Below are 24,799 nucleotides of genomic sequence, written 5' to 3'. Positions count from 1 at the left end.
TAATAGTACCACTGTATTCTGCTCTGGTCAGACCTCACCTGGAATACTGTGTCCAGTTCTGGGCACCACAGTTCAAGAAGGATACTGACAAGCTGGAATGTGTCCAGAGGAGGGCAACCAAAATGGTCAAAGGCCTGGAAACGATGCCTTATGAGGAGTGGCTTAGGGAGCTGGGTATGTTTAGCCTGGAGAAGAGAAGGTTAAGGGGTGATAGGGGAGTAGTGGACACGGAGCAATGGATTCAAACTACAAGAAATAAGATTCCACCTAAACATTAGGAAGAACTTCCTGACAGTAAGAGCTATTCGGCAGTGGAATTTGCTGCCAAGGAGTATGGTGGAGTCTCCTTCTTTGGAGGTCTTTAAGCAGAGGCTTGACAGGCATATGTCAAGAATGCTTTGATGGTGTTTCGTGCTTGGCAGGGGGTTAGACTAGATGGCCCTTGTGGTCTTTTCCAACTCTATGATTCTATGATTCTATATGTCTGTGAACCTGAATGAATCTGTGAGTAAACTACTTTTATATTAACGTTGAACAGGTTCTTGTGTTTATTCTTTTTAAGAGGGATTAGAAGGAAGGAATCTTTAATAGTAAGACTCAGATGAGTCAGCAACAAGCTGATCACTGCGTAATTTAAAAAGGGGGATGTTTGGAACTCTGCTAGAATATGGAACTTGCTAGCGCAAGTTAGGAAGGATATCATTAAATAATATATCATCTCCTGCCTCCCTAATCATCCCCACAGTCGAGATGTACCTCTTTAGACCTGGGTATTTAGCTGAGTGGGTGTCTTCCTTGCGCCTGCATTGTTGTTATTTGCTTTTGCTTTGCAGTCATATGTCATGGTTTTAATATACGTTGTGCCTGTTTTAATTGTGGTAACTTTGCTTCCCTCCCTGAAACCACTAGGTAAAGAACAACTGTAGGTACAAATAATAAACAAATGTAGGGAATTTTTTGCTTCAGATTTGGTATTTACCCTTTGATAATGCTGCCACTTATGAGGGGCATCTGTGGATTTGATTTCAGAAAATTGCCCAGGCCACTGGGACCAGTTGACTTAAAACATGAAATCCAGCTTTGGCTCAGCCTCTTGTCCTGCTGTGTAACCTTCAGGGGTCCCCAAACTTACCCGGCTTCGAGCCAGTTCCTCCAGCGCTGATCACGCGGCGGGCCAGACGCGGGGGAATGTGCTCCCATACGCGCGCACACTTGCTTTTTCTGGCGCGGCGCTAGAAATGGATTCTGCGCATGTGCAGACATCATTTCCGGTGCACTTCCGGGGCGGCACCAGAAATAGCTTGTGCGCGTGCATATGGGAGCGTGTTCCCCTGCCCTCCGGCCCGCGCATGCGCACAAGCTATTTCTGGTGCCGCGCCGACCCAGAGATGGGCAACCGCACCGCAGTGCGCCAATAAGAGTGGGCGGCGGCTGGGGTCGTCGGGGGGCGCACAATTGGTTTGTGTGGGCCGCATCCGGCCCCTGGGCCTTAGTTTGGGGACCCTGCCTTAGGTCATTTCTTTCATGCTTGGGGATAGTGTTTGATCTCTTTTGTCATATGACTCCAATTGTACAGATTAAAAACAATACATTGAATTATTTTCAGATTATGTTTGTGTTGCCCTAAAGCCACTCTCCTTTTTGTTGCATCATCAAACTTCACACTATCTGTCCACATGCAAATTTTGAAATGAGTCAATATAGCAATGAACCAACTAGATATAAAGAAAGTCTACAGATGCTCTGAAATGTAGCTGCAGGTGTTAGTACATGGTGGGGAATCTATTTGAAAGGCAGATTGTGTTTGAGGTCATAAAACGTCATACTTTGTGAAAGAATGGGTCCAGATGCCTTTGATTCTTTGACCCAGTGGAGTTAGCTATGCATCTGCCTCTTTGCCTTCTGGAAACTCAAAAATCGACATCCTTCGTGATGTGGAATGCTTTAAAAGTTCATATATTATTTTCCAGGGGTGATCGGAGATGTGATTGATGTTTCACATAGTTTCATAGGACCACTACCATCTGCACTGTATCCCCAATATACAGACCCGTTAAGCCACACAACTGGTTTCATGTTGCAACATAGTCAGACACTGTGTATTGCATAAAAATTACAGCATGGTATATAATTCCAAATTATCTATATACCAATTTATTTATTTTGCAAATATATTAATCTTTGCCGAAGGTGAGATTAATGAACCTGTGTAGAATAAGATAAAATTAGGTGAAAAACAAAATTTACAAACTCTACAAACAAATAAATCACTGCTCTAATTATATAATTATCATTCCATAAAAAGACAGGGTCACGCTTCAGGGAAAGCCTTCCTAAACAAAAATGCCCAGTAGCCACCTAAATATCAGGATGCTAAGCACCTGTCTAATTTCAGTTGGCAAATGATTGCAGAAGACTGCAACTAAAACACTAAAAGCCCCGTTTCTAGTATGAACTAGAAACACCATCTGGTATTGTGTTTACTGTGCAGCTTTCATGATCCATATATTGGGAAGGAATCCGAAATACTCCAACAATTTTATCAGGGAACTAAAGTTTGTTCGCTTCCCGCAAACCTAGCAACCCCATTCATGGGTTTCAACTATGGTAATCAGATATGGTCTAAAAATGAAGACAACTCTTTCCCAAGGAAATCTGGAAGGTATAATGCCACACCACCAATATCCTGTTTCTGTTGCACTCCTTGATGACCCAGAAAAAAATATGGAATACCTTTTTAATTCTAATGAGCCACAGTAGAATTGTCAAAACAAGAATCGTGTTATATTTTAAAATTAATCCACCTTTGGTTTGAACCAAGTGAGGTTAGCATAAATATGCATATCTAGCAACTGCCATAATGTCAGCGTAGGCAATCATACAATTACTGTCAGCTATGTGGAAACGTTGACCTTTAAGGACCAGTCAAAAGAGTATTGGATGCATAACTAAAATAACTGCCATTTGGGGCCCAGCAGCCTTAATTCCATGAAGACCCATCAAAGCAAGACAGATGAACCCCTGTAGCTTGATGCCATCTTTTTTTGTGGGTCAAATACTGATCCAGAAACACACACAACATAGCCTACATTTCATACGCTCTTCTGTTACAATGGCCTACGTAAATGAACAGAAGTTTTTTTCAATGTGAGAGTGTCATCCAGAGGCACCTAATATGTTTCAGCCAGAAATATAAAGTGGTGGCCCAAATCCAGCGTAAATTATCTGCACTCTAAATTACAGCAGTAGTCACTTGCGATTTGACAGTCATCACTGCTAGTCTAGATGGACGGCAGGGTCAGTAACTTGGGATCAACCATTGTGTTGTTCATCTCAGCAGTGACAAAGACATTCAAATCTGCTGAGACCCCTAGTCAGTTTGATACCCTTCAGGCTACAGACAGACAGAGACTCACCCTGGCATAGCACTGGACCTAGCAGAAATGGACCAGCCTCTCTTCTTCAGCCATTTCTCAGATTAGAGTTGAAGAGCAGCAGAGTAACTCGCCCCCACAGTTGGACTGTCCTCAGAGGCACTCTAAATACTTCAGAGTCTAGCACAACAGGGACAAGCACCCACTCCCCAGCTCTGGAGGGAATGCAGAACTTGTCCTCCACAAGTCTTGAGGGTGCTCTGGGCACTTCCAAACTCAGGGGATGAGTCTCCTCCCCTCCTTTCCAGCTGGAATTTGGAAGTGGAGAAGTAAGGCTATGTTCCTGCAGTTGTGCTAAGCCTTAAAGGGCAAGTTCCCTGAGGATACCAAGGACACTCAAGATGTGTAGACTCCTGGCTATAAAAATCTACAAAACTCTTCTTTGAGAGGCTTCCTTCTGCAATTCTTGGTTGAGGATACTGTCATTGCAGGGAACAACATTCTAAAAGTGTTCCTAGAAATGAGGAAGTTGAGTGAGGGATAATGGCTTTAAAGTCAGGCCTCCAAGTTTCTTTCTATTGAACCACACTACCTCCTATATTTAATTATAGGTGTAAATCTTAAATGCCATGAAATGTCTTTTTAGCTCAGTGCTTAGAAACAGGCTGCACTCTCTTTGTCTGGCTTAGCTGAACTTTTATAAGGCTGAAAGGGAGACATGGTGCTCTTATGTTTATTTTCTCTAAACTCATGCTTTATAACTGCTACAAACTGATAAGTTGTATATACAGATACGGATATATTCCAATTTTATGACTCCTAACAGAGCACATAGTTGTGTGTGTGTTTAATGAATGAAAGAAAATATCACTGAAAAGTTCATCAACTTTCAGCTCCTGCTCACTGAGTGATAGATAGCTTTAATTACATTGAATTACTCAGCATCTCCCCAGAACTCCCCAAAGTCATTAAAAATAGATTTTCTGTTTGAACTCCTCTCACCACGACAGGTCTCCAAGGCAGTGTGCCGCTGACGGGATGCCCCATGGGTTGGCTCCTAGTCAGAGAGGTCAGCAGCTTGTTTTGGTAGCAATCACAAAGGCGGGAATAGAGGCATAAGGAGGGGAGGAAGGTATTCAGGATTGCACCAACCATCCCTGCTCACACAAGGAGCAATTTTTTATTATTTAATTAATTATGTCTAGGACCATATTGCTTTGCGTATTTGTTTTATGGCTCTGGTGGCTAGTCAAGGAAAGAAGTGGCTCTAAACATAAGGGGTTGCGGAATGTCCCCATAGGTTTTTTAAAACAGAGCCAATCAGGCAATCAAGGAAAACGGTAATGAGTCTTTATCATTTAATTACTGGGTAGGAAGTTCTGTAATTAGGGAAGTGAAAAGTGAGCCCCAGAGCAGCTATGTCAAACAAACAAACAAACAAAAAGGTTGGTGTGTCTTGAGGTTTCTGTAGAAAAAAAGTGGAAGTAGTACCAAGTCAATGCTGGTATCCTTGTACTTGTGAGAAATAATATTAGGAAGTGATTTTGAAATGACTTAAAATGAAAACTGTGTAAATTATTATACTGGTATACATTATTTGACAATCATTTTTTGTACTCATTCCTTTCATATATACTTATTTATTGGCTTTAAAAAAAGAATTATGAAATATGTATAATATATTATATTGATAATTTAATATGTAGTCATGCTGAGATGACATGTTTCATTGAGGTTTGTGCAGATGTAAGTTACTGTTGACCCAACTGACTTCAAGCTATTCTGTCATTGGTTCAGCCAGTCATGTGGCAGCTGGACTGCCATGAGCTCAGCTCAGCAAGTCATGTGACTTCTGGCCCTGTGCACTGGCTCAAAAAATACCACACAGCCTATTGCAGGCCTGCCCTGATTCCCCCGAGTCTGGAGGAGTTGTGAGGCTGACTCCTGTGTCCATTGTGTTCGAGTGAGAGCAGTCTGGGGCATAGGGACAGATCCTCCTATGTTTGAGTGATGCATGTGATTTTATGTACAGTAATTAAAAAGGATAGCAGAAGGGTAGGGGGGATATGGAATGGGAAGGTGGAAGTGCAGCTGGTGTAGCAATTTAGAACATTTCAAACTGTACACAGATGGGAATGCTGTGCCTTTCCTCATCCTCTCGTCTTTCTTTCTCTGGGACCCACTGAAGACAGCTGCAAGTCAATCCCCTTCCCTGCTACTTTGCAAAGATAGCTCTACACATATATCCCATTACAGGTAGAGAGACCTGCTTTTTCCCTTGAATTTACCACTCGTGGTATAAATGTGGGGGTGGGTGGAGGAGATATGTGGAAATATTCTCTCCTCCTCCCCCCCCCCCACACTCATGCTTCTGTCCTCTCTGCCCCTAGGTTTTTGCTGTATGATCTTTGCCCCGCAAATCCTGTCAATCCATTTCTGTTAGAGAGCTTTGGAACCTTAGGCAGGAGCAGGTATTTATGGGCACACTAAGGAGAGGAGTCCATCAAAGCATAGCAGAGAGAACTTGAGACTTCTTGCTCCACTTGTCAGGAACCTTTCCCTGTGCCAAAAGTATTTCTGATTGCCAGGGACTCAGGCAGTTATGTACTAGGAAAATATGTTGTTAATGGGGGTAACACTAGATAGGGTTGTTGGAGGAGGTTTTTCTTTATGAGCTCAAAGCTAACTTACTATTAACATTTCTCATCTAAGCTATTTTATATATTTGTGTTGTGTTTTATTTTTAGCTTTAATGTTTGATGTGTTATGTCTCCCCATTTCCTTCTCTTCTTTTGCTTTGCTGGCATTCTTTATCTCTTACCTTTTAAAATTTTCTTTCTTCTTGGAAAAGTTGTGCAGGGTTCGTGGGAGAGAACGGGGATAAGAAGGGGTGGGATGTCAGGTTGTGCATGAATGTTCAGTTGGTCATGAGAATCAGTCTGTGCACATTCACAACTTTCACACCTTGTTTGTACACATGTACTGGAAACCTACTTGATCCAAGAGAGGTGTGGGTATGGCAGGCCTCTCTGCATCTGCAACACATTAATACCATATTGTAGTAATACTTTTTGAAAAGAAGATTGATCTAGTACTAAGTGCTGATTCTCACATGTGTACCGGTCACATTTATTCTTGCAGGCTTCTTTCAGTGAGGTCAAAGTGGCATTTTAGCCTCACAAAAGCTATTCAAGATAAACTAGGCTGAGAGTGAGCTTCACATATGAGAGAGGCTTTCTCACATCTCCAGTCCAATAGTCAAACCACTAGATTTGATACCTTGCAGCTGAATGTGTGAACTGCCATTATGTAAAAAAATATTGGCAGTAAAGTGGATTCTGCAGTAGGATCCTTGTGAAGTGTTACTACATAGGCAGTCTTAAAAATGTAAATACTTGTAATGTGTTACCTCTTGTACATGTTATATAAATAATGTAATTTAATTAGGGTAAACCTGAATTTACTGGTATTTAATTGAATCCTACCCAAAGAGAGCAATGGCCTGGAAGCACCTCTTGTGGCAATGAAATAAAATCAAGATGTTTATTTGAGGTCTTTAAAAAAGGTTGCAACACTCTGCCCAACCCTCAATACTTGCATCTCCTGTTGCAGGTGGAAGGATGTTGCAGATAATTTTCGTGGCTGCTCTTTCAAGTTACTTTTGGTTTCTGCTATTATCCTGTTTTCCACATTTTCCATTTTGCACTGGTTTGAGATTCTTCTTGGATTTCCTGATTTCATTGCCTTAAGTCTACAATGATACATATCATTCCTCCTACAGACAGTCTTGTATTTCAGTCACAGTTTTCTTTTTTGTTTGTTTCTGCCTCATGTGGCATTCCACATGCAAAAGCACTTTGATCTCAGAACGATAATTACAATGGCAACAAACAGTATATAAAACAATTAAGACACAAACCAGTGTGCTTTCATTTTCTGCCTTTGTAAAGAGCAAGAACACACACACTCTTTTTCCGCCTTTAGTACTGTTAAAAGTTTCAGAGCCCAGAGTGGTGAGATAGAACTACATGATAATATGCAAATTCAGTGGCAGTTCTGTCCTCAATCAACTAAATTGTGTGTGAAAGGCAGAATGAAAATAGGAGGACATATTTAAATTGTGGATTACAAGAGCAAACACAGACAAACAAAATCAAGAAGGGAACATTTCTTGGTTGTTAAAATGAATCCACTTCAGCTATCCTTTGATGGAGATCTGCTCCCTGAATACTTCAACAGTAACTCACCTAGATGTGGCTATCAGGAAATGGCGGAGCTAAACATATGTCTGGTAGAAAACAAAAGAGAAGCACCTGTTGCAAAATAATGCCATCCTGGTTTGTGGCATAGGTGTGGAGTCTAAAAGAGCCAAATTTCTTAATATCAGAGAGTGTTCAGGAGGCAGAATGTGTACATACTGAGAACAGTACCATATTAGGTTTTAAACTAGATTTTCTTTTTCTTACTCTCTCTCTCTCTATTCGAAACACTTTATGTTATAAGAGACATGTGCTTGCACTGTATGCACCACTAGGGCTGCCATCTGGGTGGCACTGTGGTCTAAACCACTGAGCTTCTTGGCAGTTCAAATCTGTGTGACGGGGTGAGCTCCCATTGTTCTGTCCCAGCTTCTGCCAATCCAGCAGTCTGAATGCATAACAGTGCAAGTAGATAAATAGGTACCACTGTGGTGGGAAGGTAAACAGCATTTACCTGCGCTCTGGCACTCATCACGGTGTTCCGTGCACCAGGAGCAGTTTAGTCATGCTGACCATATGACCCAGAAAGCTGCAGACAAATGCTGGCTCCCTCGGCCTGATGTGAGATGAGCGCTGCACCCCATAGTTGCCTTTGACTGGACTTAACTATCCAGGGGTCCTGTACCTTTCTACCTTTTTTTTTTTTTTACAAAAAGCCAAAAGTTGCTGAGTTCTCTTTTTTTAGACAAACCCGAAAGGGCCACCTTTCGGAAATTTCGCCTTTGAAATCCCGGTAATGTCTGGGGAAATCCGGACATATGGCAGCCTTATACACCACCATTAACCTTTGATGGTCTTTCTTAAAAGGCAGGACAGGCAACCTTTCTCAAGCTACACATTCAAGAGTATCACACTTGCACACAGTTGGTTTCAGCATAGTTCTGTTAATGTGCACAGGACATGGCTCTAAGTGGGTGACATGCCCTATAAAGGCAAAGGAATCAATATGGATTGCTGAGAGTATTATCATTATCATCATCAGTGCTTTTTTTTTTAAAAAAAAGGTGCTGGTACTTACTTTGAAGTTGTTACAGTAAGTGCCACACTTTTAACATTTTGGAGCGGGGGTGGGGGAGTCCTGGTACTGTGTACCTCTGAGCGTCCCCAGAAAACACTGGTTGTTGTTGTTGTTGTTTCTATACCACCCGTCATCCAAGGACCACAGGGCTGTTTACAATATAAAAACCATGAAAATACATCCCATTCTAACAAACAAAATCAATACCCCCCCCCCAACAGTTAAAAGGCCATAGATTGTTTCATTAACCAAAGGCCAGAGAGAACAGCAATGTTTTTGTCTGGTGCCTAAAGATATGTAAGGAGGGCACCAGGTGAACCTTTCTAGGGAGAGCTTTCCACAAGTGGAAAACCACTGCAGAAAAGGCCTGTTCTCCTCTTGCTACTCTCCAGAGCTCTCTTGGAGGGGGCACACAAAGAGCCTCAGATAATGGTTGCAGCCACTTATGCATGTATGCCCTGGGGCACATTAAAGGTTCTGTGGAGTGTGTATGTGTGCGTGTATTAACAAAGCACATAGTCACTACATGTGCATTCTACATGCTGGAGCCATGTACCATCCTGAGGAGCTATACTCAAGTAATATGAAGTTAACATCTTGGAGAGGAAATGCATATAGGACAAAATTCTAGAAACAGATCTAGACACAGGAAATGACGTACATATTAATTCCACTGTTAAGATAATGGGTATTTTGCTCTAATGACATGCCTGTCTTTTAAACACAATGTGTGAGAGGATCCTCAAGTTCTACAGCATTGAACAAACACATGTGTTCCTGAGGCCTGTGAACCTCAAAGACACTGCAAGAAGGGAACTGGGCAGTGCTTTGTTAGCTGATTAATTCAGTTCCAGTGCTATGCTCCTTCCCAGGATAGCTTGTCCAACCCCATCCTAGTTATAACCTCTCAGTCAACTGGCTTTGTCCACAAGCACTGCATGCCTAACATTCTCCCAGCAAGGTTTGCAAGATCTAATTTATTGTGCTTTGAGATCCTTGATGAAAGGCGTGACAGGACTGCAAAGTGTTCCGTCATGTCAAAAAGCCTGGGTTATAAAGCCCCCAGTGGCCTCTGGCAGGCGTTTCATGTGACGGGCTCAGAAACTTGCTTTCCTGCTCTCTGAAGAAAGAAAAATCCACCTCTTGCATAGTGTCCCATGACAATCGCCTTAATTAAAACACTGTAGGATGTCGGTGAGCATGATGTTGCCGAGTGAGAAGAATTCCGACACTGAGATTCCGCAGCCTTCGGGGTGACAACTTCAGAGAGAAGGGAGGGTGATTTGAATCATGGAGCTGCTCTTCTTTCTGCTTTCAGAACAATTTCCAAGAATGGGGGCTGCAGATTTTGTGTAGGGCTCGCTCTGTGTTCCACAAACAGTCCTCTTGTGTGCCCAGTTTCTGTTTTCTTTGCAGCCTGTCTGCTCATTTTCAGAGATGATGTTTGCAAAAACAGGTGTCCAATCCAAGTGTTCTTGCTGAGGAGGCACAGGGAGGGAGGCAGATTCCAGATTGGAGATGGGATTAAGTTCTTTCTTTCTGGTTGTTTTTCATTCCTTTGGAAACCTCAGAGAACTTAATCCCACCTCTTTCACCACCCCACCTGATTTCCTAAGTCCTTGTGCCAATGCAACATTCCTTTCAAGCATGACAATCAAATTTCCCAAAGAAAAGGAGCTGGGAAGAGAGAAATTCTAAGATATTGTAAAGGAGGTAATAAACATATTCAGGAGTGGAAATGAAGCACACCACATAGAACAGCATAGTGTAAACGGGATTGGAAATGTACACAAGTGTGTGTGTGTGTGTGTGTGTGTGTGTGTGTGTTTGGGCAAAAAGTGCAAGTTAATAATTATATCAGTCACATCAGTTTTTGGTGTGTGTGCCTGGTTATAAGGGCTGTCCATTGCATGAACACAAATGTTGTCTGAACACACCATTTGAGAGTGGGATCTTTTACTGCCTGTAAGAAAGACTTCACTGCAGGTTCACAAATAATTTCCCAAGAGTCCAGCTTCTGTAGTATTTCATTGCCTGAATTGTATTTAATGTGTGGGTTTAGATGGAAACCCACTGGTACCCTGACTTCTTTAGCTTTGCAAGATCAGTGGTTTCATGCAGTCCTTCCAATAAATTATAACAGAGCAGTGCATTTCAAAACTGACACAGAGGCAGAAACTAGTGCAGTGGGTAGTAGCTGACTATGTCATACTCAGAGGGGATCCATGGAAATAAATGGTATTTAGTTAATTATGATCGACTTCACTGGTTTTAATGGATGTACTCCAAGCATGATGTAGCTGTGATTCTAACTCTACTTACCTGGGTGTAAGCCTCATTGAGTTCAGTGGGGCTTACATCTGAGTAGACATGGTTAGGATTGCTGCTTTAGTTGGATACTATCCAATCTCTTAGAAAAAATATGACGCATACAAGCTCAGCCACTTAAACATTCAAATATCAGTTTAGAAATTTGATATCTGGGGAAAGACTGCAAGTGTTTGGTACAGCCCTATAACAAGGGTGGGGAAAATGGGAGCACAGTAAAAAAAAAAAATCAATTCACGGGTAGCACTTGTCATTCAAGCAACTCAGAAGATTCCAGTCATATGAAGACATAAAATTCAAAATAAAAGTAATTATATGGGAAAACTAAGGTAGAAGATCCTACAAAGTGGGTCACTCCAACAGTGATCTGTGGGGAAGTCTGGCAAAAAAAGATAAGAATATATATGGGCTTGAGATAAGAGCAAAGCTATTCTAAAAGAAACCGTTCTGTTGCCTACTGTACAAGAAATCACCAGTCAGTTAGCAGAACTATTTATAGTCTTTGATGCCAGTAGTGGATATTGGCAAATTCAGCTGGATGACACAAAAGTTCCAGACTATACATTCAATTTATTTTTTGGCAGTTACAGGTTTTTTGGAGGGGGGGCGGAGCAGGGTTGTACTTCTGCAAATCTTTGAGTTACACACACACTGTTTCCCTTTCCTCTTGTATGTGGGTGATGGTATTTTTAGTGCCATGTGGGAATTTGCCCTCCAATTTCTTGAAGGTTTTATTCCCCAGTGAAAGAGGCATGCATTTTTTATGCTTCGTTCTCAAGGCACTTTACAATTTCTTTAGGATTTCTGCAATTGTGTGGTTTTAAGCTTACCTTAATGTTGCAAAGGGGTCAGGGATAGTGTGTGTGTTTTATTCCAGTAAATGTTTTTACTCTGCAACCTCTCCAGCAACCCACACTTCCTTATGTGGGAAGAGCTACTCAATGATGTCTGCCCCTGGGCATTAACAGAAGCATAGGCACTGGGGAAGGCTGCAGAGTGCAGACTATTGACAAGATGTTGTGTTGAATGAATGGACACTCACAAACATGCACCCACCACCTCAAAATTAAGGTCAGCACTACAGAAACCCTGTGTCCTGCTCATGAGAATTTCACCAAATTTTTCTCTCCACTCTGATAATTTTTTAATGTGATTTCTGTTCTTGCCAAGAAATTTTCCGCACAGGGCCGGCTGTTTCTGCTACATAAGGATTGACACACACATAATGAGTTTGCTATTAGTAGCTGGTGGTGCTATTTTTAGAGATTGGGTATGGTAGCCATCTCATGTAATATCTGCTTTGTAAAAAGATGCCACAGGAGACTGAGGTGTGAAACGAATAAACTCTGCTTAACACTTCTGCATTTCTTATGTAAGAAAAGCCCTGCTGGATCAACTCAAAGGCCCGTCTGGGCCAACATTCTCTTTTCAGAAGATACCCTTGCTTATTGAAATTTATTTTGAATAATTGTATACATGATGGAGTCACTTTTTTAGAATAAGAGAATGGCCTCAAGACTTAATATAATGAGTACTGGATATCATACAACCATCTGCAAACTGGGGTACATAAAAGGACACAAGTAGCTGTTTATCAGCCAGGCATAGGCTCTCATATAGGAGAACTGGAACAGTCAGGTATCAGGTGTCAAACCTGCAAGAAAAACCAGAAACTACTTTGCCTCATGAAATTCCAAAAGGACCCAGTTACCGCCTGTCAGAATGGTGTGTAGAAACCTTCAAAAGTGACTGAGCAACATATGACCCCAAGATAATATTTGCTTCAGACTGATGGTTCAGCTGTCTACAAGAGCAACAGAAGAGAGCTGCAGAGTCTTGAGCCGGTGATGGATGAAACAACTGAGAATGCAAGCATACCTATATCAAATATAGACAAGCGAGAGCCTCAAGACAGAACAAATGGAACTCTTGTAACTGAAAAGTGCCAGAGAGACTTCAGAGAAACTTTTTGACACTGAGATGCCTGTGAGTACACAAAGTGGCAGAAAGATAGGGAAAAAAACTACAGATCATAACTACTTCCTTTAAAAAGAGGAAAGGAGTTACTGTGTTACTCTATGGCAGGCATCCCCAAACTTTGGCCCTCCAGATGTTTTGGCCTACAACTCCCATGATCCCTAGCTAACAGGACCAGTGGTTGGGGAAGATGGGAACTGTAGTCCAAAACATCTGGAGGGCCAAAGTTTAGGGATGCCTGCTCTATGGTATTACTATGGTATGTATTATTGTGTTTGTATATTGTAAACTGCCCTGTAATCCTTGGATGGAGGGTGGTATAGAAATTTAATTAATTAATTAATTAATAGGACAGCAGCAAGGTTCCTCACCTAACAGAAGGTAGCATAAAATAAAGTAATTTATGCTGTTTCAAACTCAGGTCTTATTTCATATAAAATGTGATTTCTTTTTTAGCTTTAAAAAAATTGTTCCCCACCACCACCACCCTCAATATTATATATGTATGTGCTTGTGACTGAGAAAGAGTCATTTATAACAGCCCTGCAATATAGTCCAGTTAATAATACAGATTAGAAGTGGGTTGAGGTGGTGTGGATTTTCAGCGAAAAATCTTCCATATAAAATATTGCTCAAATTGCTGCAGAGGTAAAACTAGCTCAGTTGCCCACCTCCAAGCACTTTCCACCCCAATCCTCCACTCAGTTGCATGCAGACATCTTATTTACTTACATGCTGATGTGCTGCATGTTTAGATACTTAAAACAAAGACAAATCATTACATTTTCATTTAAATTAAGTGTAAGGTTTGCAGAATTAGTAAATTACTTTCACAATATGCAAATTTGGCTTTCCAAATATGGGGAACTTTAATGCGGCAATCCTACCATAGTAAGCTTCTTTTCCTTGCCTCCTGCAAGATAACGCCTACTTTTTAGTCACTACTCAGCTCTATCTACTTTATCAGTGCATATGTTTTTGCCCGACTGCCAAATATTGAACAAGAGCATTGTTTCATTTAGCAAGTGACTTAATGTCACCTTTCATTTAACTCGAGAATAGGATTAGACTATGGAATAAGATCCAAGAATCTTATGATAGCTACACCTGCTTGCTTGTTCCAAGGGGACTTGAGCTGCATCTGACTTCATACCCTTTTCGTTTTACTCACTTACACACATCCATTTTTTTCCTTTGGAGAAATCTGTTAAGTAGGGCCCAGGAAACAAGAAAAAGAGGAGCCTTATTGATTTCAAATGTAGAGAGGAACTGAGTTCCCACTGTATCAACACTATTTGGCGTGAAAGTGGCCTTTGTTCCAAGGCACACTGATTCCTTTCAGCTTCTGACTCTCCAGCTGCTGGGAGCTGGGCAGTGTTTTGACGAACGGAGCAAATGCAACGCAGACAGTTGTTTTAATTCTTAGCCAGTTGCCGACATCACTCACAAGGGCCAGAAAAATTAAGAGGGGAAAAAGAGTCTGGATTCTTTCTTTTAGTTAACTCAGCACAAGAACTATATTTGGATAGCAAGGCAGAAAGAGAGCCCATTGGTGAGTGTAACAGATACAGCAGGCTTTGCTTATGCTTGGAAGAGAAGAAGTGGAGCAGTAATTAATATTTTTTTAAAAAAAATCTCAAACCTACTGGAGCACAAGGGGGGGCATAAAACTTTAATTTTCTCTTCACTTCCAATCAAAACCCCAGAAGCTCATTTTCTTTTAAATTCTTCCTAGCTCTTTGCCTGTTTCTTCCTCTTTATTATTAGCATTGTGTATATAGTGCCAGAAATACACAAAAAGTACCTGTAATTTATTCATCTTCCTTTGCAGAACTTCATTTTCCCTATATCAAGTTCAAGTATTTCAACAAACTTACAATTCAAGGAGAAACATGTATTCCATATATATACAGGTGGCGCTGTGGTTAAACCACTGAGCCTAGGGCTTGCTGATCAGAAGGTCGGCGGTTCGAATCCCTGTGACAGGGTGAGCTCCTGTTGCTCGGTCCCAGCTCCTGCCAACCTAGCAGTTCAAAAGCACGTCAAAATGCAAGTAGATAAATAGGAACCGCTACAGCGGGAAGGTAAACGGCGTTTCCATGTGCTGCTCTGGTTTGCCAGAAGCGGCTTTGTCATGCTGGCCACATGACCTGGAAGCTATACGCCGGCTCCCTTGGCCAATAATGCGAGATGAGCGCGCAACCCCAGAGTCGGTCATGACTGGACCTAATGGTCAGGGGTCCCTTTACCTTTATATATATATATATATATATATATATATATATATATATATATATATACACACACACACACACATAATATTTGAGTCCCCAATCGAATTAACTAGCCTATGAACTGTAATCAGTTGATAGATGAACAGAAAAAGATCCCATTAAATCAGGACATGAAGGGAAAATGCATCTTGATCTTTGATTAAAGGGTGGCATATAAATTCAAATCATCATCTTCTGTGTGCTTCCCCAGTAATATTCCAGAAGCATGTTGCTGAATGTAGGATATAGGTATGATGACTAGTAGCCATTGATAACTTATCTTCCATGAGTTTGTTCAATACCCTTTTAATACCATCCAGGTTGGTAGCCATTGCCACATATTGGGCAAGCAAATTTTATAGTTTTAACTATGTGAAGAGGATCTACTTTTGTTTGCCTTGACTCTTCCACCATTCAGCATCACTGGATGGCCAGGGTTCCAGTATTATGAGAGAGGAAGAGAACACTTAAAGATCCCTTTCTCCACACCTTGTAATATTTTACAAACTTTTATCATGCCACACACACACACACACACACACACACGCACACCCCATTCACCTACAGACATTGCAATCTTCCCTTGTAAGGGAGTCACTGAATCCCTTGATCCTTTAATCCTCCTCTTCCGGCATCTTTCCCAACACTACATTATCAATGAGTGCATGGCTCTTTTAATCCACATCTTGCTATGACCCTTCCCTGGAGGAAGACTTGCCTGAAAACAAGGCAACACAGAGTGCATTTTCTCAGAACCATGTGGAATACACAGCCATCTCCTGGTCACACCCATGTCTGCTGTAATTCATGTGGTTCGACATTTGTGGAAACAGCTTTTTGATCCGGAGCTGTGCCAGGAGAAGTGTTGCTTGAGGCATTAGCAGACAGGTTTCCCTTGCTCAAGCCAGGAATCAATCCTTGATGTGTTCAGCTTGGACTGCTGGGCCATCTGTCAGCACAGGCTGTACCCTGCTCTCTGGCCCTGCTAGGCTTCTCTGCAGTTACACAAAGTACCAGCAGGCAGCGAGGAGGTTGTTGGTTGATGTACAGCCATCCTTGTGCTGATGCAGTTGAAAGGAGTAATCATGATGATTGTTATTTTGTTCAGAGAAATGTTTACAGGCCCCATAAAGACACAAATGCAGCAGCCCTCATCTATAAAATCTGTATTTGATTTATTCCAGCTTGTGGCACTGACTGGCCAGACTTAGTTGCCAGATTTCCATCCTGTTCTGCCACCTCTTCCTTTGAACTTACCCTTCCATCATAATTACTTTTTCAAACACAAAGGCTGTAGCAGTTCTTGCTGCATGGGCTACCCTGTTGCTAGGCTTCATAGAGTGATATGCATGGCTCTTCTGGTGCTTCATGTGATGGCTGAAATGTCAGTGGAAATCTCTGGGATATGTGCTCCAACTCAGCATTCTGTCTCCAACATCCTCCTAGTTTGGACCCAGATGAGAATCCCTTCCCCTCTACAGATTTGTAATCAAGGACGCTGCTTGTAAACATATAAAGTAACACAGATCTCTGTGTGGTCCCTTTGTCATCTTAACAGACATCTGTACCACCCTGCGGAACGATACTGCTGCCTAATGTGCCCTCCCCACTAATGAATTATTTCCCCTGGCTTTTGATTCTTCAGTTAGGAAGATAAAAATTCAGCACCACTCAACACCTTGTTGCACTTCTTCCATGGGAATGGCTGTATATGAACAGAGGCAGATTTAAGGAAGTGCAATGATTTTGGTTGCACTGGGCACAGAGCCTCAGGGGTGCTGCAGGGAACACCACAACTATGATTTGGAATTGAGGTCGAGGGGCACCAAATTTTGGTGTCACACAGGGCGCCACTGAAATTTGAGACCCCACAGTCTGCCACTGATATGAAGGTCAAGGAGTTAATGGGATCCTTTGAGGAAAAAAATCTGATGTGGGTTGAGGAAACCAGGAATTCTCCTTAGACACAAATTCATTACTTGGTCTTTGGCAAATCACTTTTTGTCAGCCTGTCTGCAAAGCGGCAGCATTGCTGTAAAGTATTTTGTACATTGTACATGGAAAAGATATTGAATACCAGTAAATTGATCCACTATTAATAATCAATATTTTGAATCCTATTGCTTTCCTTTGCTTGCCAAGATTGAGGGTTTCCATTTTATTCTTTTGACTTTTCCCTGCCTTGCTTCAGTCAGATAAATTGTTCAGATAGAAAGCTCTGCTGATGGACTCTGAGGAAACTCTAAGTCCCTGTTGAATGACATCAGTGGGTAAAATAAGCTTGGAAATAGTGAAACAGAGGTGGCCTTGCCATTTGGCAGACTGAAGTGGTTGCCTCAAGCAACTGATTTGGGGTGTCATGAAAGGGTAGCAAAATGTTAGTTATTTAACTTATTATTGTTGTATTTTTACTATCTCCTGTGAAAAAAATAACTTGGCCAGTCTTGGATACTATGCACTTTGACTTGTAGGGGATGGCACTTAAAATATGTCGTGGGCCAGCTCTGAAGTGTCTATTCTAAACTGTAGCTGCAACCTGCAATATTTTGAGAAGAAATCAAAATCAGTTGACTAGTGGTGCTCTGAGGACTTCATTCAGTCAGGGCCTGTGTATCAGTTCAGAAGTACTTTGCTATCAGTAAGCATATTGGCACAAGGATACTAGTATCTTAAACAGAGGTGTAGCTAAGGGTCCCTTGGCTCAGGGTGCAAGGGATTTCCCCCCCTTAAAAATCACTTTCTGCAGAGAGGGACAGGAAGCTTCTCTCCCATTTGATCTTGCTGTGACAGCAGCATTGCGTTGTCATACATCATAGACTCCATAGTCTGATAGGTGATTTTTTTTACCCCCTCCCCTGGGCCTGGGCCCCTGGTGGGGGCCAGTTTTGCCAACCCCTAGGTACACCTCTGATCTTAAAATAAGTGACACAATATGATATAATAATAAAAAAGTGGTGGAAAGATCTGAACTTGAGTGGAACAGCAAGGAATCAGAATGATTGTGTTTGCTAATGTGATGCTCCGCAAGATACTTTGCGCCATTGTAAACATAAAACTGTCTCCTTGTTAACTGTGGTTAAGAACTCAGAAGTTGGCTTCAGAAATACATTCTCTATCCTAGAAGCCTCTCCTTGCCTGCCTGTGTGCAGTTAAGGGAAATGTCAGCACCCACCTCAGCTATGCTTAAGACAATGGAGCTGGTCCATTAGGGCAAATGGGGGCCTGCCCCACCAGTCTTAAGCATACCTGCCAAGTTGCTGTCAGAGAAATAAGGGACCGGGCCGGAAATAGCAGACCGGAAGTAGCGCTGCCACCATTTTGGAACTGGGCGGAGCATGCTCAGAAGTGACTTTTGATGCTGCTTTGCCCAGTTCCAAAATGGCCACCGTGCCAGAATTCCCCCTGCAGCCATTTTGAAACTGGGCAGAGCAGCATCAAAAGTCGCTTCTGAGCATGCTCTGCCCAGTTCCAAAATGGCCGCCGCGCCAGAATAAAAAAATCCGTTTTTCAGCTAGGAAGAGCTGGAAAAACGGGGATTTCCCGGGGAAAACAGGAGACTTGGCAGCTATGGTCTTAAGTTGTTCCCACCTGCCTGCTTGCTTACTTACAACTGGTTCAGGGGCGGGAACTGTCTATCACCCAATAAAGGTGAGCAAAAACTGATTTGATCCCCAAACCAGACCTGACCCCAGATTGGAATGGGATCAGACAATCAGTTTCTTCCAACAGTGTCTGAAGCTGAGTGGTGTCAAGCACCTACCCCAAAACAAGGGATATTAGCGACTGAGCAAAGCAGTCATAAACATTCATGAGCAGGCACACTTGCTTTCTTAAGGGCTGCAGCTAATCATCACACACAGAGATGCATCCATCCCATATTGGGCCCACATTAGAATGAAAGCAGTGGTGGGAAGGGGCAATCTATTTACTTACATTTCTAAGAATGTTACATGTTTTAATTTTAAAATTTATGTGCTCACTCACTGCAGAAAGTTCAGCAGTGCATAGCTTGTTTTCTTGATTTATCGTGCAAACGAGTGAATGTTTGCTTTATTCCCTTTCTTTCTAGGTGTCTCAGGTTCCCGTTGAATCATGTGAACAGTACACAACCTGTGGAGAATGTCTGAGTTCAGGAGACCCTCACTGTGGTTGGTGTGCTCTGCACCATACGTAAGTTCAGCATTAACTGGTTATTATTATCTTAAGATCAACTCAAATACCTCTTAATTCCTTCCATATGTGATGCCATTATTACTTAATTAATGCAATTCTAAAAGCCACCATCACTATACCAGTTAGGGGTTTGGTTTTTTTTTTCTTAGTTCACATGATAAAAATCTTTCAGCTTTTAGAGAATACTGCATTTTGCAAGAGAGAAATTAATGCAAAAGAGTAAGGCAACATGGAATATTCCTTCAGGACACTAAATCTTATATACACACATATTTTAGGCATCTGAGTGATCCCTAAATCTTGCATTGTTTTCAAAAACACTATGAGCAGAATCATTTGCATTTTCACAGGCAGTCGCATCAGCACAATAATCCCATTTTCATTTACATCGGTATTGTGATGTGGCTGTAAGATCTGGGCAAATAAATGAGATAGAAAAGAAATGATATGGAACTTATGATGCTTTCAAATAATAGTAGTAATCATTTTCAGCTTCCAAGTTACCTAGACATGTGTTTTTTACCATTAATGTGATGCATTCATTAGACATTTTCTTATATCAAACTCCAGAAACAGCCACAATCTCCTCTAAAACCTGCTTATTTTAGCCCAAGATTGTCAGTTCAATCTTATTGCAATGTCTCTCCTGTACTTTGTTTTCTCTTTGCTTCTATTTCTTTTCTACAAAACAAGCTACCGCACACCTGCCAACAGCCTTTCCTGGCATCAATCACTTCCCTTACATTGTAACCTAACAGAATCACTGTTTAAATACCACTTAGAAATTTCAGAAAGGCTGTATACTTCAGTCTCTGGCTTAAACCCTGCAAAGTAATGAAATTGTCCAGGCTTCCTAGCCTAGCTATTCTCCACTGAGCTTGTCAGGGTCTGTTGGGACAAAGGATAAAGGTTTTCTAGGCAACATCCTGGGGAAAGCTTCGGAAGCTGTGCCTCTGAATTATTGAGGTGTTTGGCATCTTTTTCTCTCCCACAATGGCAATGCTGCCTCAAGCGGAAGGGGTGCCCAAAGTTTGAAGGAGGGAGAGGCCTGGAGTTCACTTACAGAAAGGAGTCCAAAAAACCCCTTGGGCCTGTTGCCAGCACTCCCATTAAATGTTTAGCAGTTGGGGTGGAGGCAAAGGGTACCCACACAATAGCAGCTGGCAAAATGCCCATGCAGCAGGTGTTGAGAGAGTGACAGGGAGAGAGCAGAGGAAGGCTCTGATGAAATATCCTGATTGGATCAGAGACCTGCATATAGCAGGCTAATTTCTATGCCACTTTGTCAGAAGGCATTTAACTTCCAAGGCTCGTTGCGACATTAAAAAAACAACAACAAACAGTTTTGTCTTTAACCTGCTCCTCATGCCATTTTGAAGTCAAAGCAAAGCAAATGCAGATGGGTTTTCCATAAAGTGCAGCTTCTGTTTGGGCATAAAAATAAGCACTGGGTTTTCCAAAATACTAAACATCCAGTTGCATGCAGCCTCTCAACAAAACCTTTCTACATCACAGTTCTACCAGAACTGGGGAAGCTGCAGTCAGAAAGGGTGGTTCTCCCTCTCCCTCTCTCCCTTTCTCTCCCTCTCTCTCTGCAACTTTTAAAGGTGTAAAAGTTGATTAAGAGCCTAGATTTGGCAAGTGAAAGCAGTATACATAAGTACATAGGTGCTCAGAAGCCTCTTTGAAAGAAGAAACCGACATTTTTAAAAACTGAAGCATCTTGGGATCACATTCTGCAACATTCCTATTGGCCTAATTCTCAAGTTTGAAGCTAAACTCACTAGGGTTGTTGTTAGGGCAGTGGCAGGGGCTGCTGTTAGGGCTTAAGCCATTTTAGAGCAATGTTTTGTGCATTCTGATCAGCTCTGGGTGCATATTGATTGCCTCTGACTTTCTGTCCTCCCTCCTTTCTTTTCTACTGGTGCAATCTACTGGGGACTACCTCTTTGTGTAAGCCCTTTCTTCTCCAGAGTTTTGTGCGGTGGATGGGTACCTTAAAACAAGGTTAGCCAGGGTGGTGTCTTCCATATGTTGTTGGACTGCAATTACCATTATCCCTTACCATTGACCATTCTGGCGAGGGCTGATGAGAAGCTGAAGTCCAACAGTATCTGAAAGGCACCATGTTGGCTACCCCTCTTGTTGTTGTTGTTGTTGTTTAGTCGTTTAGTCGTGTCTGACTCTTCATGACTCCATGGACCAGAGCACCCCAGGTGCCTCCCGCAGTTTGGTCAAACTCATGTTAGTAGCTTCGAGAACACTGTCCAACCATCTCATCCTCTGATTTCCCCTTCTTCCCCTCTTAAAACATGCCATAGTTCCATCCTTCCACTACATAAGCTAGGGTAAACTTAGTGACTAGCTTTCCTACATTTGCAGAGGTTCGGCCTATAATCCTAATCACATTTGCCAGGAAGTAAATTTAATTAAGGCAGCGAGACTTACTTCTGAGTAGGCATGCATAGGATTGCGCTGTCAGCTGTTCTTTTTTCTTGACCTGCAGAGGCTCAGTATGAAAAGGTTTGAGACTGTGTGGTTCAGACTCTTAAGTTCCAACACCAGAAAGAAAGATTAATAGATTAGTTAGCCTGACCTCCTGCATTATACCTTGCATAGACAACAGATGTTGAACCACTAACTCCTGCAAAATCCTTCTAATCATTGCAAAAGATGTTTTGCTAGGAGTTGAACCTTAGACCCTTTGCTCCTCCAGATGGATTCTTGTTCTCACATCAGAAAGTGTGGCAGGTTCACTGCTTTGTGTTGTTCAGACAAACAGGGAATACCTAGCTAATTGCAGTCTCTTTTGATTAAGCTGTTCAAGCCATGGCATAAGGTCTTTTCTAGCATAATATTGCCTATATTTCTTCCCCTTCCCAATGTGTCCACAATAGAGAGGTCAGGAGTCATTTGGGAGATGAGGGAGGCCAGCAACGGAAAATAGACCAGTGCCTTTTCTGAAAGAGATCTCAGAGAGCTGTCTGACAGTGCCTTCTTGAGGATTAATGGGCAGACAGTCAGCAATGTATGGAAGGTAGCTTCCAACATTTGGCCAAGGAAGAAAAGGGGATATGCAAGACTGATTCATACATCTATTTTTCATGCATCTGGTGTAACATTCAAAGGGGAGCAAGTACACCTTCACTGCAATGCCCTTGTATCTGGAACCTGCACATTTGCCACAAGAAAATGTCCCCCGCCTCTCACTTGAAGCATGAAAATCAAGTGTGAGAGTCAGTGGCATATCTGCTTTTCCCACTTTGGCATGACATCTGCAACTGCTGTCAAGTTCACACCTACACAGATACAAAAACACTTGTGATTCATGAAGACAGAACAGAAACTGCAAGCAAGAATACTCGTCTCCAGAGAAAGTACAGTACGGTGGTACCTCAGGTTACGAACTTAATTCATTCCAGAGGTCCGTTCTTAACCCAAAATTGTTCTTAACCTGAGGCACGCTTTCGCTAATGGGGCCTCCTGCTGCCGCTGCGCCACTAGTGTGTGATTTCCATTCTCATCCTGGGGCAAAATTCTTAACCTGAGGTACTACTTCTGGGTTAATGGAGTTTGTAACCCGAAGTGTTTGTAACCTGAAGTGTTTGTAATCCAGAGTGCAACTGTTCTTAATTTGAATCAGGCAGATCCCCACTGCTGAGCAAGAAAACCTGTTTTTAAAGCTAGCATTCATCCCTAAGTTGTGTAAAGTAATCTTCTGAAAGAATCTCCCTCTGAGTAAACCCAGAGTGGCCACATTTCTCCCATTAAAGGGCAGAGTTTTTAGACAGACACAGGTCTTACTTGTTTTGAAAGCAACCACTAAATAACATCCCGCTTGCTCCTACTTTCTCAATAGACTTGACATCAATCAGCTTTGTCAGATGTGATCCTTAATTGTCTCCATTGGAACAGTGTTTCTCAGCCAGCTGTGGTGTACTTGAAGCAAACGGGAGTCTCAAGGAAGGGTCAGGATCCTCAAGTCACTGATACTTCTAAGGTTGCTTCCAGATGACCTGTTTATTGAGCATTCATCCTGATTTATTTGCACAAAGTTAGTGGGGAGATTATAGAATGTTAGTTGTTTCCTGGGCATTCATTTTGATCTGGTTGCAATAAGTTTTTATGATGCAATAAGTTTTTGCAAGCATCTATCACCAGAAACAGAACCCAGCTGGGACAATAATTGATGAAGCACCATTGCAATAATTGTGATGACTTACTAACACCACAGAGCCAGTCAGTAGCAAAGGAACATTTCAGCCTCTGGGACCCTTATTCCCAGTTCTGACATGCAGCTCTTCTTAATATAATCCCAAAATCCCTTCTTAGGTAACAATTGAAATGCAAGGCAATATGTGACACTTGGTGGGTTTACAGATCAGAATAAAAATCTACTGGTCCCAAGACAGCCAAATGCAGCATGGAGTTGCAAGTTTATACAGAACATGCTACAGTGGCTCTGTTCAGTCTAATCATATTTTATCAGCCTCTCCTTAGAATTTTCCTGCCTCAAAAATGTCTTCTTTGAGCACTGATTATTTTTTAAGCCCTAGTCTGAACCTTATGAATGTATTAATCTTACTGTTCCCAGAGCTGCTCTCCTATTTGCTTGGAGGCTTTTAGCACATGAGTGTTTGTATTTCAGTTGTCAGCTCTTGCTTCTAATTGTTATGTTCCCTTCGTCAGATGGGTCAGTTGCCTCAATGATCTGCACAGAAGAGGTTGGAGGTCAAGGCAGTGTTGTTCACATTGCATTTTTAGGGGGCTGATAAAGGCAGATAAGAATATGGACATTTGGGGTGGTGATATCATTTTATGGCCAACTTTTAAATGCTTGATGCTACTTGTCATTATCTCTTGGATGAAGATGTCAGGCAGATTTATAGGTCACTCAGCATTCCCAATCTGTGAATTACAGGCCACCTCCTCTTGAGCTGGGGCTCTCAAAGTTCACATCTGATTCAACAGTGCATGCATGAGTGCACTTTGCTTCTTCCAAGCTCTGGACACATTCACAGAGTTCATTTCCATTTTTGTACAAATGCAAAATAACTCATTTTTAGGATTTGGAGAAGAACTTGTTATTCCACACATTTATAGACAAGTTGGTGGTGGGTGATGATAGTGGGAAGCTGGTGAAAAGAGAGGATGTTGGAATATGGAACAACCTTCACACTGTCCCCAGGGGCCTGCTTTCTGCTGTTAGAAATGTGGGGTGCTAAAGCCAGGAAGTTGAGTGAGGAAAAGGGCCCACAAACAGCTTAACTAAAAAAAGAGGGCAGATTATGGAGTCGGTTCTGAAGCAGGAACCAGAAGATAGTGTGGCACATGAGTTCTGCTACAAAGAAGATGGTTTATAGAATCATAGAATTGGAAGGTCCCTTGAAGATAATC

At 42.0% G+C, this 24,799-nt stretch overlaps 1 protein-coding gene across 2 annotated transcripts in view; it reads left to right on the top strand.

Moving 5' to 3' along the window:
- Positions 1-24,799, top strand: part of PLXNA2 (plexin A2) — a 399,133-nt gene that overhangs the window by 217,990 nt on the left and 156,344 nt on the right. For both annotated transcript variants that reach the window (XM_060277140.2, XM_035123148.3), the window contains exon 5: positions 19,299-19,399. In XM_060277140.2, the coding sequence (XP_060133123.1) occupies positions 19,299-19,399 (101 nt within the window). The remainder of the gene's footprint in view (positions 1-19,298; positions 19,400-24,799) is intronic.

This window comes from Zootoca vivipara, chromosome 7 (genome assembly GCF_965207765.1).
Source record: "Zootoca vivipara chromosome 7, rZooViv2.hap1.1, whole genome shotgun sequence".
NCBI lineage: Eukaryota > Metazoa > Chordata > Lepidosauria > Squamata > Lacertidae > Zootoca > Zootoca vivipara.
Note: the sequence above shows the minus strand (reverse complement) of the source record. Positions and strands in the feature narration are given on the sequence as shown.